Raw genomic sequence first — 17,465 nt, 5'->3', positions numbered from 1 at the left:
TATCATGAAAACTATTTTTTTGCAACGGAAACGGTTTTCAGATTCGTTTTTAGCACACTGAAATCTAAAAAAAAAAAAAAAATATTTTGTTATATACGGACGTGAGACGGGCCTTAAAGTAAAACAATACCGTTCTTTATAGTTAAAAGGAAAATTGGGTAAAATTGTTTTTTCCGTAGAAGTAGACGAGGAAGAGTTCATGCGTATGTGGAATAACTCGGAACGCAAATTTTTTGGTACTCTTGCATAATTTGACCCGAATTCTCGTCAAGCATGGATCGGGCGAGACCGGGAATTATCGGTGTCAGCCGAGCGTCGTAACCGACTAATGAAAAAAAGAAAAAAAAAAAAACAAAAAAAAACGGGAAAAATGCAAATAATTAAAAAGAAAAAAATTTAAAAAAAACTACCTTGAAAAATGAAAATATGTTTACTAAGTAAACATATTTTCATTGTCCAACTTTACTTCATTTTAGTATTTAATTTTTTTTGCAAAATATTTATCAACAGAAAGTTTTTTTTTTTGTTTTTTTTTTCTCCTCCAAGAAAAGATTTTTTAACCATATAATTGTTAGGTGTAAGTACAAGTTTTTTGTTTGTTTTGTCTTCTTTTTTGTAACCGTATTTTTTTTTTTTTTTTTTTTCGGTGCTAATGCACTTACTGATCCGCACTATTTTTTAAATCGTATTTCCAAGTTTAATTAAAGTTGGTACTCATGCACTTAATGATCGGTGCTGAAATAACGTTATTATTTAAAAAGCCATTCTTAAAATGGGGAGGGGAGGGCGTTTTGTACCTATTCTGTACTTTAACCTTACAACTGAATAAAAAAAAACATATCATAAAGCTTTAATTAAACTTGGAAATACGATTTAGCGCGGATCAAGTGCATTCTTAAAGTTTTATTATATGTTTTTTTATTCAATTGTAAGGTACAAAACACCCTCTCCTCCCCATGGCTTTTTAAATAATAACGTTATTATTTCAGCACGGATCATTAAGTGCATGCCTGCAAGAGTACCTTTTTTTCTTGTGTGTGTGTGTGTGTGTTTTTTTTTTTTTTTCAAGACTTGTTGTTCAGTCAAGTTCTTTTGGTGGCACTGTCCATTTCTACATCTCCAGGAGAAACCATCCTTTTTTTAAAGTAAACCTCATTTTTGGGGGACAGCAATTTCTTCTGACAATATGAGATTGTTGTCTGCATCGATGTTTTCACTTCTTTTTCTAACATGTATAGATTTATTTTCTTACCTTGTCATTTTTCTGTTTGGCGAGTTTGAAAATATATTTGTTTGTCAGTTTTTTTTTTTTTTTGGTTAGTCGCTTTCTTCCAATTCGAATATCGTCTGCTTCCATTTTAGATAGTTCTTTTTCATTGGCTAATCAAACTCCCAGAAATTCAATAAAAAAAAATAATAATAATAATAATAATAATAATAATAATAATAAATAAGTAACTAATCAGAAAAAGTCACCCCCGCCCCCTTAATATCACCTTAAAAATTACTCAAAACATAACAGAAAAAAAAAATTAAATAAATAAAATAAAAAGTCGAGTTAGCGTTTCAACATTTGAACAACGCTCGTGGCTGACACCGATGATTGCCGGTCTTGCCCGATCCATGCTTGACGGGAATTCACGAGAATTCGGGTCAAATTATGCAAGAGTACCTAACTTTTATATTGATCAATATTTTAGCTTAGATTTATATAAATACATTAATTCTTATAATTTTGGACATATTGCTATTTTCGACATGTCAATTAAGTACGTAATATTCTTTTTACTTAAACAACATATTTATATAAAAAAAATCGATCTAAGCACCAAGAATAAAATAAGTTAAAAATAATTTCTCATTATCACAAAAATCTGAACTAAAATTTTACGGAGATATTTTTCAGTTGACACCGTAAAATCACTTTAAAAACTTATCTTTTGCCCCAATACTCAGTAATCGTTCAGAATAACGATACCATAAGCTCGATTATAGTATAGAAACTATGCGAATATACTTTTTGTTTAATTTTATTTTCACTTTTTCGCACTTTTAATTATAAAAATTGTATGACGACTTAGCGAGTCTGCGTGGTTCTCGCGTCTACGTGACTTACATATTTTATTATTAATTGATTTAAATTTAAAAAATCAATACCCGTAATCGCTTAACAAACAAAATCATTACATACTAAATAAGACTAAAAACAGTAAGTATTTTAAGGTCAGCAAATGTTATTGTATACGATGAACTCTTGATCAATATTTGTCGACTGACGACAAGAAGTATTTCCTTTTTATCAGGTCACAAAATAGGACAAATAGGAAATCTTTTGCGATGAAATAAATGATGAGCTTTACACATAAATAAAACAAGTAACACTTCAGTGTAAAAATAAATAATTGCATACTTACTTCTTCGTGGATATAATGAGTGAAATCTTGAAGATATTCGCCTGAACGCACCAACAACAGCGAAGCCGGCCATGCTGACGATTTGAAACAAACAGTAAACACTCCTTCAACTCCCCCTCTCTCTCTCTCTTTATCACCTGACTTTTGAACTTTGACAGCACAAACAACAAAATACCCTCAAAATGAAGGCTGCTTTATTTCCTGTGAATACATACGTTTGAAAACACTTTTGGGAAAGTTTTTATCTCCTTTTGAAACTTCCTTAACAGCATTTGAGAATTGCAAATCGTGAACGATAATTGGGGTCAGAGTTCATTAGAATTGGACTGTGTTTATTATGAAATTTGCAATGGCTGCACTCGTGAGGAGATCGACTTCTTTAAATGTATCAAAAGTTTTCGGTAAGTATTTTAAAGCATTTTTTTCCCCATTGATACTCTTCAGGTTCTTTTCTTTTATATTGAACAGGTCTTTTTTCCTGGTTTTTCAAATGTCGAAATAAATAACTTTTTGTGGTGTTTTATTAAAGTTCGTTCTTGCTTTGTAGTTTGAAAATTAACGACGAAAATTAAATTTTGCAATTTCACATTAAAAGAAAAAAAATTTCATGATGAACCGTTTAATTATTTCTCCCATTTCGATTGTTGGATAAAAATTTATTTTTGGTCTGTAAATATGTAATAATTCTAATTCAATAATTTAATGTATATAAACTAGAACTTTTCTACCCATTTTTACTTGTTACCACCAATTTCTTTCGATAAATGTGTTATTCCTAAATTATTGACTGTTTCAGGGCACCATAAGTATCACCATGGTTTAGCCATTTTTTTTTTTTAAATATACATTTCTATACATTTTTTTTTTTTTTAAATAATTAAGTGGGTCGTAACTAAGCGACACCATATGAAAATTAGACCCCCTTTTTTTTTTCTTTTTTTTTTTTTAAAAAAGCTTAAAGGTGATTGCTATGAAAAGTACGTAAAGCAGTAAACAAGATTATAACAAAATATTTCAGAAAATGTATTTATTGGAGGAGGGGCGGCTAAATGTTTCATAAAATCCAATCTTAACTTTCACAATTGGAGTATTTTGATTGTCATCCTGTCTACGAGGATAAGCCGAATTTACAAGAGATAAAAGGGGGGGGGGGGATCCAGAAGTATAGGCAAGTGTGACAGTACCGGTGTCGGGTGAAAACTTAACCTCGATGTTCCGATTATCAAACCGGACCTCCTAGTTTAGTTTAAAATAAATCTGTAAAATATATTTAAAAAAAAAAAAAAATATCCAAATAGATACTTGTACAATTTAATCAAGACATTAAAAAATGAAAATATCGAAAAAACAGTTATATTGTATGTATTCGCATACATTTTTTTCCTGAGAACTTAATTCTATAGAATTAAGTTCTCAGGAAAAAAATGGGAAGGGGGTGTCGGCGCTAGGCGTGTCAGAATTTTGAGGGGAATTTTTGACACCCCCTAACAAAAAAACTACGAATGAAATATAAAAAAAAAACTCGTAATTTCTCTTTTTAAAGTGGGTTGTTTATTTTTTTTAATGGAATATACTTCCAAAATAAACTATTGAAATTGTTTAAAAAAATAATAGAAATATTATTTTTTATTTTTTAAAAAAGAGTGTTTACAAAGTGCCTGCGCGCGTTCATGCAGCCATGTTTTTTACGTAATGAAATCAATTGAATTTTGCGAGTTAAATTTTTTTCAATTTTTTCACTTTAAAAATCTATCAAAATTTTTCTATTGGTTCAATTTTTACGATATTTTCAGGTTCAATGTAAAATTTTATGCTCTTTCCAATAAACTGAATATAATATTCTAGACAAGTGTGTGTGTGTGTGTGTGTTTTTTTTTTTTAACCCCACCGGTAGCAGTGTCAGAAATTTCGTGAAAATAGTGAATAATTCCACCCCATCTTTCCTAGCTTATAACTCCTCGAAAAATGTAATTCAAGCCCTAATTTTTTTTTTCAATTAAAGGAGTAAGGACCAAGGTTTTATTTAAAAAAAAACAAAAACAAAACAATGTGTTTTTTTTTTTTTAAAAAGGTTTTAAACTTCGGACTTTACAGGTAAATTTCTAAAAAACTGATTTTTTTTTTGTTTTAAATTTGAATATATTATTTATTGACCTTTTCTCTTCAATTTGTGATATATAAACCTATTAAACATAAATTAATTATTTACTTTTTAATAGACATTTCAAAATGAGAGGCGTAAATTATTCGACCCCCTATCTTTCTAAGCTTATAACTCCTCGAAAAATGTAATTCAAGCCCTAATTTTTTTTTCAATTAAAGGAGCAAGGACCAAGGTTTCATTAAAAAAAAAAAAAAAAAGACAAAAAGAAAAAATGTGTTCTTATAAAATAAGGTTTTAAACTTCGGACTTTACAGGTAAATTTCTAAAAAACTGATTTTTTTTTTTTGTTTTAAATTTGAATATATTATTTATTGACCTTTTCTCTTCAATTTGTGATATATAAACCTATTAAACATAAATTAATTATTTACTTTTTAATAGACATTTCAAAATGGGGGGGGGGCGTGAAAATGGGGGGGGCGTGAAAATGGGGGTGCGTGAATTTAAAAAAAACGTTTGTCTAAAATATTATATTCGGTTTATTGGAAAGAACATAAAATTTCACATTGACCCTGAAAATATCGTAAAAATAGAATCAATAGAAAAATTTTGATAGATTTTTAAAATTTAAAAATTTAAAAATATTGAGTTTAAAAATTGAAAAATATTGAGTTCGGAAAATTCATTACTGTTTTAAAAAAAAAATAAAAATATTTTTATTACTTTTAAAACAACTGTAATAGTTTATTTTGGAAGTATAATCCATAAAGAAAATAAATAACCCACTTTTAACAGAGAAATTACGAGATTTTTATATTGTATTCGCAGTTTCGTGTTAGGGGTGTCAAAAATTCCTACAAAAATTCTGATACTGCTACCCCACCGGTAGCAGTGTCAAAAATTTCGTGAAAATAGTGAATAATTCCACCCCATCTTTCCAAGCTTATAACTCCTCGAAAAATGTAATTAAAGCCCTAATTTTTTTTTTTCAATTAAAGGAGTAAGGACCAAGGTTTTATTTAAAAAAAAAAAAAAAAAACAAAACAATGTGTTTTTTTTTTTAAAAAAAGGTTTTAAACTTCGGACTTTACAGGTAAATTTCTAAAAAAGCGATTTTTTTTTTTGTTTTAAATTTGAATATATTATTTATTGACCTTTTCTCTTCAATTTGTGATATATAAAACTATTAACCATAAATTAATTATTTACTTTTTAATAGACATTTCAAAATGAGAGGCGTAAATTATTCGACCCCCTATCTTTCTAAGCTTATAACTCCTCGAAAAATGTAATTCAAGCCCTAATTTATTTTTCAATTAAAGAAGCAAGGACCAAGGTTTCATTAAAAAAAAAAAAAAAAAGACAAAAAGAAACAATGTGTTCTTATAAAATAAGGTTTTAAACTTCGGACTTTACAGGTAAATTTCTAAAAAAGCGATTTTTTTTTTTTGTTTTAAATTTGAATATATTATTTATTGACCTTTTCTCTTCAATTTGTGATATATAAAACTATTAACCATAAATTAATTATTTACTTTTTAAGAGAAAGTTGAAAATGGGTGACACTTGGGGGGGCGTGAATTTAAAAAAAAACGTTTGTCTAAAATATTATATTCGGTTTATTGGAAAGAACATAAAATTTCACATTGACCCTGAAAATATCGTAAAAATAGAATCAATAGAAAAATTTTGATAGATTTTAAAAATTTAAAAATATTGAGTTTAAAAATTGAAAAATATTGAGTTCGGAAAATTCATTACTGTTTTAAAAAAAAAAAAATATTTTTATTACTTTTAAAACAACTGTAATAGTTTATTTTGGAAGTATAATCCATAAAGAAAATAAATAACCCACTTTTAACAGAGAAATTACGAGATTTTTATATTGTATTCGCAGTTTCGTGTTAGGGGTGTCAAAAATTCCTACAAAAATTCTGATACTGCTACCCCACCGGTCATTTTGAAATGTTTATTAAAATGAAAATAAGGTTGACTCAAATTCTCGTAATTTACCGTCGAGACCGGCAATCATCGGTGTCAGCCGAGCGAGCGTTGTTCAAATGTTGAAACGCTAATTCGACTTAAAAAGTTATTAATTTCTTTTTTTTTTTTTTTTACTTCAATTTCTGGGAGTTTGCTTAGCTAATGCAAAAGCGATATGTAAATGAAAGCAGACGACATTCGAATTGGAAGAAATCGACTGAACTCCAAAAAAGCTGACAAACAACTATATTTTCAGACTCGCCAAACAGAAAAAAATGACAGGCAAGGAAATAAATCTGTGCATACTAGAAAAACAAATGGAAACACCGATGCAGACAATCTCATATTGTTAGGAAAAGAAATTGCTTTCCCATGAAGTGCACCAATTGTAAACACAAATGTTTACTGATCATGCGTAAAGGATGGCTTCTCCTGGCAGTGTACCAATGGACGATGTAGACAATGGGTATCATTGCGCACAGGATCGTTAACTTTCTGAGAGAAATTTGTCAGGAGTATTTCCTGGGGGAACCCCGGCAGATAGGACCCAGGAGGGCACACTGTAGAAATTGATGAATCTCTATTCACCCGAAGAAAACATAACATAGGGAGAATCCTTGAACCGCTTTGGGTCAAAACAGCGTAACAAGCGGGACCAGCCAGGAGCTTCTGGGTACATATTTACTTGAATTTATGTGGAGATAAAAATTTGGAAACGATCCTTTTGTCTCCATCATAAATCACATTTCTGAAAGTTACCCGGTTGGAGGGGAGGGGGGCTTCCTTCCATTTCCTCTACCCCGCCCATCACCTCCCTCTTTGCTGTCGATATGACAAATCAAAAATCGACTGAAGTAAAAGATTCATAAGGAAATATCTTCACCTCATGAAAGTTCTTCCACCGGCAATTAACCATGTAAAAAAAAAAAACCTGACTGAACAAAAAGTCTTGAAAATAAAATAAAAAAACGAGAAAAAGAAAATACGGTTAAAGAAAAACAAAAAAAATTGTACTAACACCTAACATTTATACGAGTAAACAACCTTTTCTTGAAGATAACAATATTTACATAGCTTGCTGTTGATAAATATTGTGGAAAAAAAATAAATAAATACTGAAATAAATTAAATAAACATATTTGCTTTTTTCAAGGTAGTTTTTTTATTTTTTGATAATTTGTATTTTTGTTTTGCTTTTTTCCTTAGTCTGCGTCTATTACGCCACTCGGCTGACACTGATGATTGCCGGTCTCGCCCAATCTGGGCTTGACGGGAAATCACGAGAATTCGGGTCAAATTATGCAAGAGTACCAAAAATAATTAATTTTTCTCACAAATTGAAGATAAAAGATCAATAAATACAATAAGCTAATTTAAAAAAAAAAAAAAAAAAAATAGTTATTTGCAAATTTACCTGTAAAGTACAAAGTTTAAAACCATTTTTTTTAAAACCACGGTGATTTTTTTTATTTATTTTTAAATGACACCCTTATATTGTACAGAAAGTTTCATTTTATTGCAAAAATTTTTTTTTTTTTTTTTTTTTTTAGATATTAAAAAAAAAATCATTCCATAAAGTGGAAATTAAATATATTAAATCAAAAACTCATGTATTTGAGAAAAGAAAAAAAAATTCTTCGACTGCTATTTTTTTTAAAGGCAAAAACTTATAAGATTTTACTTATAAGTTTTTGCCTTTAAAAAAGATACCAGTCAAAGAATTTTTTTTTTTCTAGTTTTCAGCTATGGAAGCACAAATTCTTCACGCGCAAACGTTTTTACATCCTTCTGTTCATCTGTAGTTCAAAACAAAATGAATCACCGGTTCGGTGTTTGGCTAAACACGACAGATGCTTACATAATGGCGGGGTTTTCAAATACTTGTTTAAAAAAATTCTTTTATTTAAAAAATACATGGAATTTAAAATATAAATATGAATAAATTCTGAAGAATGGAACTACCCATTTAATAGTATTTTTTATAGGTAAGTGATTTTTTTTGGCATTTATATATATACATATATTTATCAAAGCAAGTCAAAATACGTTGATTTTCTTTAAATCTTTTTTTTTAAAGAAAACCGATTTAAAAAAAAACAAATATTGCATAATTTGCTATTAAAACTGTTATTTTTTTAAAATTTGGTCTTTACTCCTTTAATTGAAAAAAAAATTAGGGTTTGAATTACATTTTTCAAGTAGTTATAAGCTCCGAAAGATACTAAGTTGAATTATTAAAGTTCTTATCACATCATTTTTTAATGGCCGCTTCCATTTTTAATGGACTTTACAGGTAAATTTGCAAATAACTATTTTTTTTTTTTTTTCTATTGGTTCAATTTTTACAATATTTGCAGGTTTAATGTGAAATTTTATGCTCTTTCCAATAAACTGAATATAATATTCTAGACAAACGTTTTTTTTTTGTTTTTTTTTTAAATTCACCCCCCCATTTTGAAATGTCTATTAAAATGAAAATAATTAATTTTCTCACCTCAGATTTATATATCACAAATTGAAGATAAAAGATCAATAAATAAAATAATCTAACTTAAAACAAAAGAATAGTTTTGTGCAAATTACCTGTAAAGTCAAAAGTTTTCTTTTTTTTTTTTTAAACCACTTTGCTTTTTCTTTTTTTTTTTTTAAGTGAAACCTTACATTTTTAAAATTTTGTTCTGAAAAGATTGAATACCTACAATTTTTTTCTGCTTCATTCAATGTTTTTTTTTTTTTAGATTTAAAAAAAAAAATCACTACATAAGAAATAAAATGTATTAAATCAAAAACTCATGTATTTCTTTAAGAGAATAAAAAAAAATGGAAAATTGGTCAAATAGTATTTTTTTTTTAATGTCAAAAACTGATAAGTGAAATGTGATCATTTTTTAAGTACGATGGCCCAACTTTTGTTTTCAGCAAACACGTGCCAGAAATAGAAAATGAGATTAATTCTGGCGCTTACTGGCCACTATAGTTCTCAACTCTAAGAAAGGGAGACGGTTATCTCCCCCTTTTTCCATTTGTGACGAGCTGAAGTCACAGTATTTTTGAATCATTGCTTAAAAAATTATTTTATTTAAAAAGTACATTGAATATAAAATATAAATATGGATAAATTCTTAACAATGAAGAATGGAATTACCCATTGATTAGTATTTTTTATAGGTGATTTTTTTGGGAATTTATATGTTTATTATATTCGAAGTAAGTTAAAATTTGTTGATTTTCTTGAAATCTTTTTTAAAGAAAACCGATTGAAAAAAAACAAATATTGCATATATTATTTTAAAATTCGGTCTTTGCTCCTTTTATTGAAAAAAAATTAGGGTTTAAATTACATTTTTCAAGTAGTTATAAGCTTGGAAAGATAGGAAGTTTTAATTATTCAAGTTTTTATCACGAATTTTTAATGGCGATTTCTGACACTGCTAGTGCATGAGTACCTTTTATTTTCTTGAATAAAATAAAAACTACTCGACAAGAACACTACTGTTTTTGTTTTAATTATTTTTTATTCAAAAATAAAAATTTTTAAATTGTTCAAAACATGTTTTTTCCCAAAGCTAATTGGGAATTTTTTTAATTACCATATTTTTCATGTAGATGCTCTAAAAATGTTTCAAAATTATCTAATATTTTTTCACTTTCCATGTTATAAGCCTTTCTATACATGGCCTCATCGACATGAGACCACTTCATTTCTCCTACTGATACCGATATGTATTTAAAAAAATCATATAACAAAATAATTTGAAGTTCAAGCCAAAATAAAAAAAAATATCCAAAAAAAAAAAACAATCTCGTAAGTCATAAGAAAAACTAGGTGCTCCCTAAGTTGAACTGTGTATTTCGCTAGAGGGGTAGCACTTGTGTACGTCTGCCAGTTTTACTTTGTCAATGTAGCAAAATAGAATTTTAAAAACATGAAACGTTTATAGAGGTTTAAGAATCATTTTTGTTTTTTACAGAAAGATTTTTTTTCACAGTAAGATTGTATAAACATATATCAAAATATAACTTTTGTTTCTCAATGTAGCAAAATATAATTTTAAAAACATGAAACATTGACAAACAAAAATTATATTTATATATGTTTATACAAACTTACTGTGAAAAAAAATGATCTTTGTAAAAAAAAAAAAAAAAAAAAAATTCTTAAACCTCTATAAACATTTCCTGTTTTTAAAATTCTGTTTTGCTACATTGACAAACTAAAATTATATTTATACAAGTTTAAATCACTCATTGAAAAGAAATTATATTAATACATTAAAATTATATTTTGATACATTTTTTTTTTTCAATAAATGTTTCAATTTTCATGTATTTTTGCGTTATTTATTTTGTAATATATTTTTGCATTATCATAAACACTTGCTTATATTTGAGGTTCACATAATGGTTGCTAGATGTCATTTCTCTTTCGAAGAACAGTGGCCGAGAACACGTCTCTGTTGCTAATATGTCACTGTCATGCAGAAGTGTCTGAAAATCTGGTGTTGAAAAATCAACAACTATTTTTTCACTCTCCGTAAAATGAAATTAACCAATCGTAATTTTAAAAAAAAAAAAGCATCACGGAAGCCGCAAATAATGGGGTGTCTGAGAGACAGATAGTTGACTTCAGAATTGAGACTATTAAATTTTTTGACAGTGTGGGGAAGAAAATTCTGCATAAATGCCCACTTTTCAGCTGTCCCTTGTCAGCTGTCTTCTCTAAACCCAAGACTAATGGCCACCCAGCAGGTATGGTGTAGAAGGCAATTTAAAAGTGCATTAAAATTGTCACTTAAGTATCGATGCTGTCATATCAGACGCTGCTCCTGATTGGGTGTCTTCACTCCTGCTCATACAATCTGTGTTTTGTTTACATATCATTATAGGCTCGATGGAAATTTTATATTTCACAGTATAACACTGGAAAAAAAATCCAAGAATTAAAACAATATATGCTGACAGTCAATGTTTAATTTTGAAAAATTGAAGAATCCTTGGAACATACGAGAGTATTTGTGATGTAAAGTCATTATTTTCTGTTATATTTGGAGAAAACCCAAATAATGACTTTTTTACCCGAATATTCCGAATATTTTGTATTTTACTTAGAGTGGCTAATTATTTAAAAGTGTCATTGAATTCAAATTCATTTATCCAAATGATAAATGAATAAAAAAATAAAATATGTTTTCAACATCTACAACCCAGAAATTATTATTGCTTTACTAAGGAAAAGGAGAAATTATTTTAAAAATAAAATAAAAAAATATTTATATAATACTAGCGGGACCTGTGGAAATTCCACAGGCGACTCATTCATATGTAATATATTGATGTTGGCAGTAAGCGTTCAGCATAAATGGAGACACTCTGAGTTCTTATAGTTCTTTTGTTAAAACTGCAAAAGTATTCATCTAAGTTAGCGGCGATTTTTAAATAAAATTGTAATTTTTGCAGTATTGTCCAGAAGAAATATTCTAAGAAAATCTCATAAATTTTTTTTTATTTTACTCTCCGGTGAATCAAAAAATTCCTCCAGAAGCTAAAAACAGGAAAAATTGAACCGCATATTATTTTTACATATTTTCACGTAAACAATGAAAACAATGTGATTTTTAAAATTATCTCAAAAATCAAATAATTGATCAATTTCATTAATAATTTTATAGACTTATTAAAAAAAAAGCTGAACTATATATAAACTATATATAGTATAGTATAATAATATACAAAAAAATAAAATTCTCATATTTTGCCCCCACCCCAATGCGATTTTTATCAGACTTTTCAAGATCTGATGAAAATTTATTGAAATAATATTAAGTAGATTAATTATCAGAATTGTAATCTGCAAATCTAAAGCTTAATTGGAAAAGTTTAAGAAACAGATGTTTTTTCCTCAAACTCCAGGTTATTTTTGATTATTATGTTTAATAAAAATGATTATCAAAAAATAAATTAAATTTATTTTCAGTATAAACTAACTTTATAACTGATGTAACTGAAATCATCTCTTTTCTGCTGCCATAGAAGTTAGAAATTTTAGTTTTACAATTATATTAGAAAAGTGAATTCCCTTCACGCATAAAATAAATACAAATATTGGAATTTATTCTTCAATAATCTGGTGATTTTCAATCATTCAAACTTGTGTATAAAATATGTTTTTATTTCCTAATTGCACATGTTGTGTTCATTTGTTGCTAGTCAATCATAAATTTCTCTTATTTTATATCTAACATGACTTTGCTGAAATTAATTGCAATGAACATTGTACATTTTAAATGCATCTTATCTGTTAAATTTTTAATTTTAAAAAAGAAAGAAAAGCTACTGATGAAAAATATCTCCAGGAATTTACCAGCCTCGATTTTGTAACTTTAAATATGAATATAAATCGATTCACCTATAACTGTACAAAAATTTTACCTCATTTAACCAAGTTATTGAGCTTAAATCATTTCGGAGATTTTATTAAAAAAAAAAAAAAGAACATGCACAAAAATGTGATTCAGATTTAATACATAATTTAGAACATAATAACTGAAATAATTCTTAATAAAATATATGTACTCTGTGACCTGTTGGGTCACTATGATTATTTGTTCTAATTTGATTTTGTTAAAAAATTCTTAACTTTGACATATCTTGTATAACTAACAAAATTATTTTTCTATATTATCGTTGTGGACTTACTATTTTGGTATCTAATTTTTATACATGTATACCATGTAAATTAACTGAAAAATTTCCTCTTCTGTAAATGCTGCTGCAACATAAAAAAAACTATTAGTGCAAGTGATTGTATCAACATGAGAATGTGCTAGAAATAACCAAATAACTAATTAAGTGATCAGTGACTTATTCAGTTAATTACAAATTAAGGCAAATTAGAAGAATTATAGACTTTTTTATATCTTTTTATTTTTTAAGAATCAGAACTAAAATATTTTAGCATGTATTTTGTGTCATTAAATATATAGGACATAAGTTTTATGGGAAAATGTTGATTAACTCAGCTTTACGATAATATATAATTTTTAGTTCAAGCTTGTTAACATTAAAACTTGTGCATCATCAATCTGATCTGAAACAATTTCAGCTTTTGTAAGATGAATGAAAATTATGCACGCTCATTTTGTATTTATATTTGATAGCATTTGATTGGGCTTGAAACTAGAATCTAAAATTATATTTTTTGTCAGCAATCAGTCAAAATATTAGTTTTAAATATTCAAATTAGTCATGATTGTAATTTTATCAAAAAAATTGACCTTTGGAATTATTTTATAGATAAGAAATGTATTTTACTTGTTCTTGGTTTTTAACTAGAAACTATTTTCTGTCAAGTCTTGATAAGTAATCAAAGGTCACGTTTGTTGGTGAAATTTCAGTAGATTAGATTATTGAATAGTAGCATTATCTTAAATAGTTATCTTAGTATTAGTAACATTTTTTTCTCTTATATCAATTATATCCAATAAGCAAAGAAAGCTAAGGAATAGTTTTTGAATAAACTGGAAAACTTCTGAGAATTTTTTTCTCTTTTCAAAAATGCATTGAACCATTTCTCTACTATTTTCTGCGGAGGTTAATCATCATCATTCGAATTAAAGTAATGGTAATTAACAGATGACATTGTACCTTAAAATGAAAATGTTTTGTGTGCACCGAAAAAAGTAATTATATAGCTACTGTCAACCTTTTTACAATGTCATATGCAATTTCTGTAGATTGAGCATATCATTACCATTTGTAGGAATGTCTACTCTGGACAGTATACTGTCTAATTCTGTGGAACGAAATCACATAGATGTTGTAAAAATAAGACCATTTGTGTTCCTACGCCAGATCTTCTGATGGGCGAGTCGCGAAGATGTCGATCACTCCAGTGGTAGACTTGTCCATTAATATCCAAAGAAAGTACATAATACAGTTAGACTATGTGAGACTGTTACAATTTTTTATATCCTGCATATTTGTATATTGAACTTTTTTTCTGAGTTCAAAGGATTATAAGAATTGCAACAATTATATTTTATGTTCAAAACAAATTCTGTCTTTTTGGTAATCTTATTTTATACTGCTGAAGACATATTGGAGTTTATCTTGAAGCTGACACAACCTCTACAAGTTCCATTTGGAGTCAACCACCTCAGCAGAAACAACCTTCTTAGTGACACACAATATAGTTTCCGTTCTGCAAGATCTACCACAGATGTGCTAACAGTTATATCTCACAGGATTAGTGAATCTCTTGACAAAGGCTTCCTTTCTAGGGCAATTGCTCTTGACATATCAAAGGCCTTCGACAAGGTATGGCATAAGGGTCTACTTCACAAGATTTCCAGCTACGGTATAACTGGAAATGTTTTCTCAATCATTAAATCATTTCTCTCCGATAGGCTCATAAAAGTAGTGGTCGATGGACAAAAATCAGAGGCCTGCAGTATTAATGCTGGAGTCCCTCAAGAGTCAATCCTGGGCCCAACTCTCTTTCTGATCTACATCAATGACCTCCCTAAACACATACTTAAATCATTCGTTGACATCTATGCTGATGACACAACCATCTACGGCAACACATCAAAGGCTGTAAATGACAAAGTTCTCTCTGATTCTCTCTCCTCTGATCTCGAGCGCGTGGTTCAGTAGTGGAAGACGTGGCTGGTTACCTTTAATGCATCTAAAACCAAACTCCTATCTTTACATCATCAACGCTCTGATCCCCATCTAGCATCAATTGGGATGGATGGCTGCGTGTTTTGACAAGCTTCTGTGTTTGACCTTTACTCCTGATCTGAAATGGAACACGTGCATCAAGTCTGTTGCCAAGGTCGCTGGAAAGATGGTGGGATCCTTCTACCGCTCCAGAAGATATCTCACTACTGATGCAATTCTCTATCTATATAAAAGCCAAGTACGTCTAAGGATGGAATACTGCTGCCATATCTGGGCAGGAGCTGCTAAAAACAGCCTATCCTTGATAGAGTACAAAATAGACTTTGTGGCTTAGTGGGGGATGCCGTTTTCTCTACCCTGCAACCTCTCTCCCACAGAGGAGACGTTGCCAGCCTATCCTTGAACTGCACGCCTATGGAACTCTGTTCCATTGCCTGCTTCCCACCTGACTACAACTTGGATGTGTTCAAGTCCAACGTTAACAAATTCCTAATGAACCACCCCCTTAAGTAAACACTTCATCAAATCCACACTAACGTACTGTACTTGCAATAACCCTTATCCCTAAGTGGCTTCCGGGCCTTGATAAGTGGTGACCACCATGTAAAAAAAAAAAAAAAGTCAAAATTGACTGAAATCAACTCTTTATGAAACTGTTTAAAGAATAAAAGACTTGATTTATATCAGGAATATTCAGCCAAATTATAGAGACATCCAAAAGATTTTGTAAAATCTTTGAATTTCCTTTAAATCATCGTGTGCATCACTTCTTCCCACTTATCACTTGTGTCACATTTGGAACTTTCTCTGTACTTAATCACGCAATTAGAACTTTTTTTCATAGAACAATAAATCTCCAATTAAGATTATTTTAACCATGTGTCCCACAATTGTTGAGAAAAAAGTAACCTGTTAAAAGTATCCTGCATTGCAGTGAAATGTCCTAAATATGCAAAAAAATGTTAACATGATTTCAATAAGAATACAAACTAAAAGATTCCATCTTTTATTTATTAAATCTTCAGTAATCACCACCTTTGAATTTCATTTCATAGATTATCATTTTTTAAAACAATCTTTAAGTTTTTATTCTAACATCCTGCAGACTGTGGCATCAGAACAGCTTGAACATTATTCTATGGAAAAGGAAATGCTGACAAGAAATACAAATTTGAAGCAATATGATGTGGCGTAAGAAGATAGTTTTAAACACTAAGTATACATTCACAATCACATGGAACAACATTGTGGACATGGGGGGGGGGGGAATAAGAGATAATGTTTAAGTTTATCATTCAATTCTCCAGTGATTTTTTTTTTCCTCTCCTAGTAAAATGGGAATATGTCCCTTAATTAATGCTTCATTGTTATCAGCTAATTTTGGAATTTCAAGCATTTCTAATCTTAATTTTGATATAAGCATACAGCAATGTTTAAACTTTGTCCAAGTTTCAAGTCCATCTTTACATCTCAAATGAATAGAAAGACAAATGCATCTCAGTTTCAAGTGTTCATTTGAGGTGGGGGAGGGGGTGCTTTTAGGTTTTGTTTAAAAAGACTGTCCTATTTGCGCCCCATAATGACAAAGTTGGTTTTTGATGTGAAGAAAATCTAACTTTCCAAAAAAAGAGCACTTTCAATTGGAACAAAAAATAAAAATTTCTTTGATCTGGAAAGCTACAGTTTGTATCTTCAGATGTAAAGCAGGTGATAGGTCAGAAGATAGTTTGATTTTCATGCTCAGCTTTAATAGAGGCTAAATAGAACTCCAGTGACAATTGAAAAACTCTGTGTTTTGAACCAGGTTAACCAAGGTAAATAGGTAATATAGCCTTGATCTTTGGCTGAGTAAATGTTTGAAGATCAACCATATCTTCTGATACTCCAATGACAATTATTTCTTGTGTGGCAGCTTCCTAAGTCTCATGTCTGCTGTGTGTACAAAAATACTTTGAATGAGTCGGAGGAGGAGACGCGGGGCTTTTTTTCTTTTTTGACCATTTATCTTCCATTTTCTCTCTTTTTTTCTTTTAGGTTTGCGCCATTTCACTGCCTCCATTACACAATTGCAGAATGTTTCTTCAAGTAAAAAATTTGACGTTTTTATACTTTTTTGTGTATATCTTTGTATTTATATCTAGAAATAATTGCCATGAGCTAACATTTTCAGAATAGTTTTCCTCTTATTGTGAAGAATAAGATATTAAAAGTTACCATTTTGTGTTTTTTGATATGGATACCAAATCTTTAAGAAGTTGGAACTTATTTATTCCTTAGATTAT

The 17,465-nt window shown here is 29.1% G+C and overlaps 2 protein-coding genes across 3 annotated transcripts in view; one reads left to right on the top strand and one right to left on the bottom strand.

The window, feature by feature from the left end:
- LOC145288128 (uncharacterized) overlaps positions 1–17,465 on the bottom strand; it is a 361,708-nt gene that overhangs the window by 102,603 nt on the left and 241,640 nt on the right. Inside the window, exon 28 of the mRNA XM_080136193.1 lies at positions 2,415–2,520. Within this exon, the coding sequence (XP_079992319.1) occupies positions 2,415–2,520 (106 nt within the window). The remainder of the gene's footprint in view (positions 1–2,414; positions 2,521–17,465) is intronic.
- Positions 2,512–17,465, top strand: part of LOC145287839 (trifunctional enzyme subunit beta, mitochondrial-like) — a 60,723-nt gene continuing 45,769 nt past the window's right edge. Inside the window, exons 1-2 of one of the 2 annotated variants that reach the window (XM_080135712.1) lie at positions 2,512–2,815; positions 17,218–17,268. In XM_080135712.1, coding sequence (XP_079991838.1) covers positions 2,752–2,815; positions 17,218–17,268 — 115 coding nt within the window. In that variant the 5' untranslated portion in view covers positions 2,512–2,751. The remainder of the gene's footprint in view (positions 2,816–17,217; positions 17,269–17,465) is intronic. The other variant, XM_080135713.1, reaches the window with a different exon arrangement.

Source organism: Euprymna scolopes, chromosome 11 (assembly GCF_053919585.1).
Source record: "Euprymna scolopes isolate OS-2025 chromosome 11, ASM5391958v1, whole genome shotgun sequence".
NCBI classification, from domain to species: Eukaryota; Metazoa; Mollusca; class Cephalopoda; order Sepiida; family Sepiolidae; genus Euprymna; species Euprymna scolopes.
This window is presented reverse-complemented; position numbering and strand designations above follow the sequence as displayed.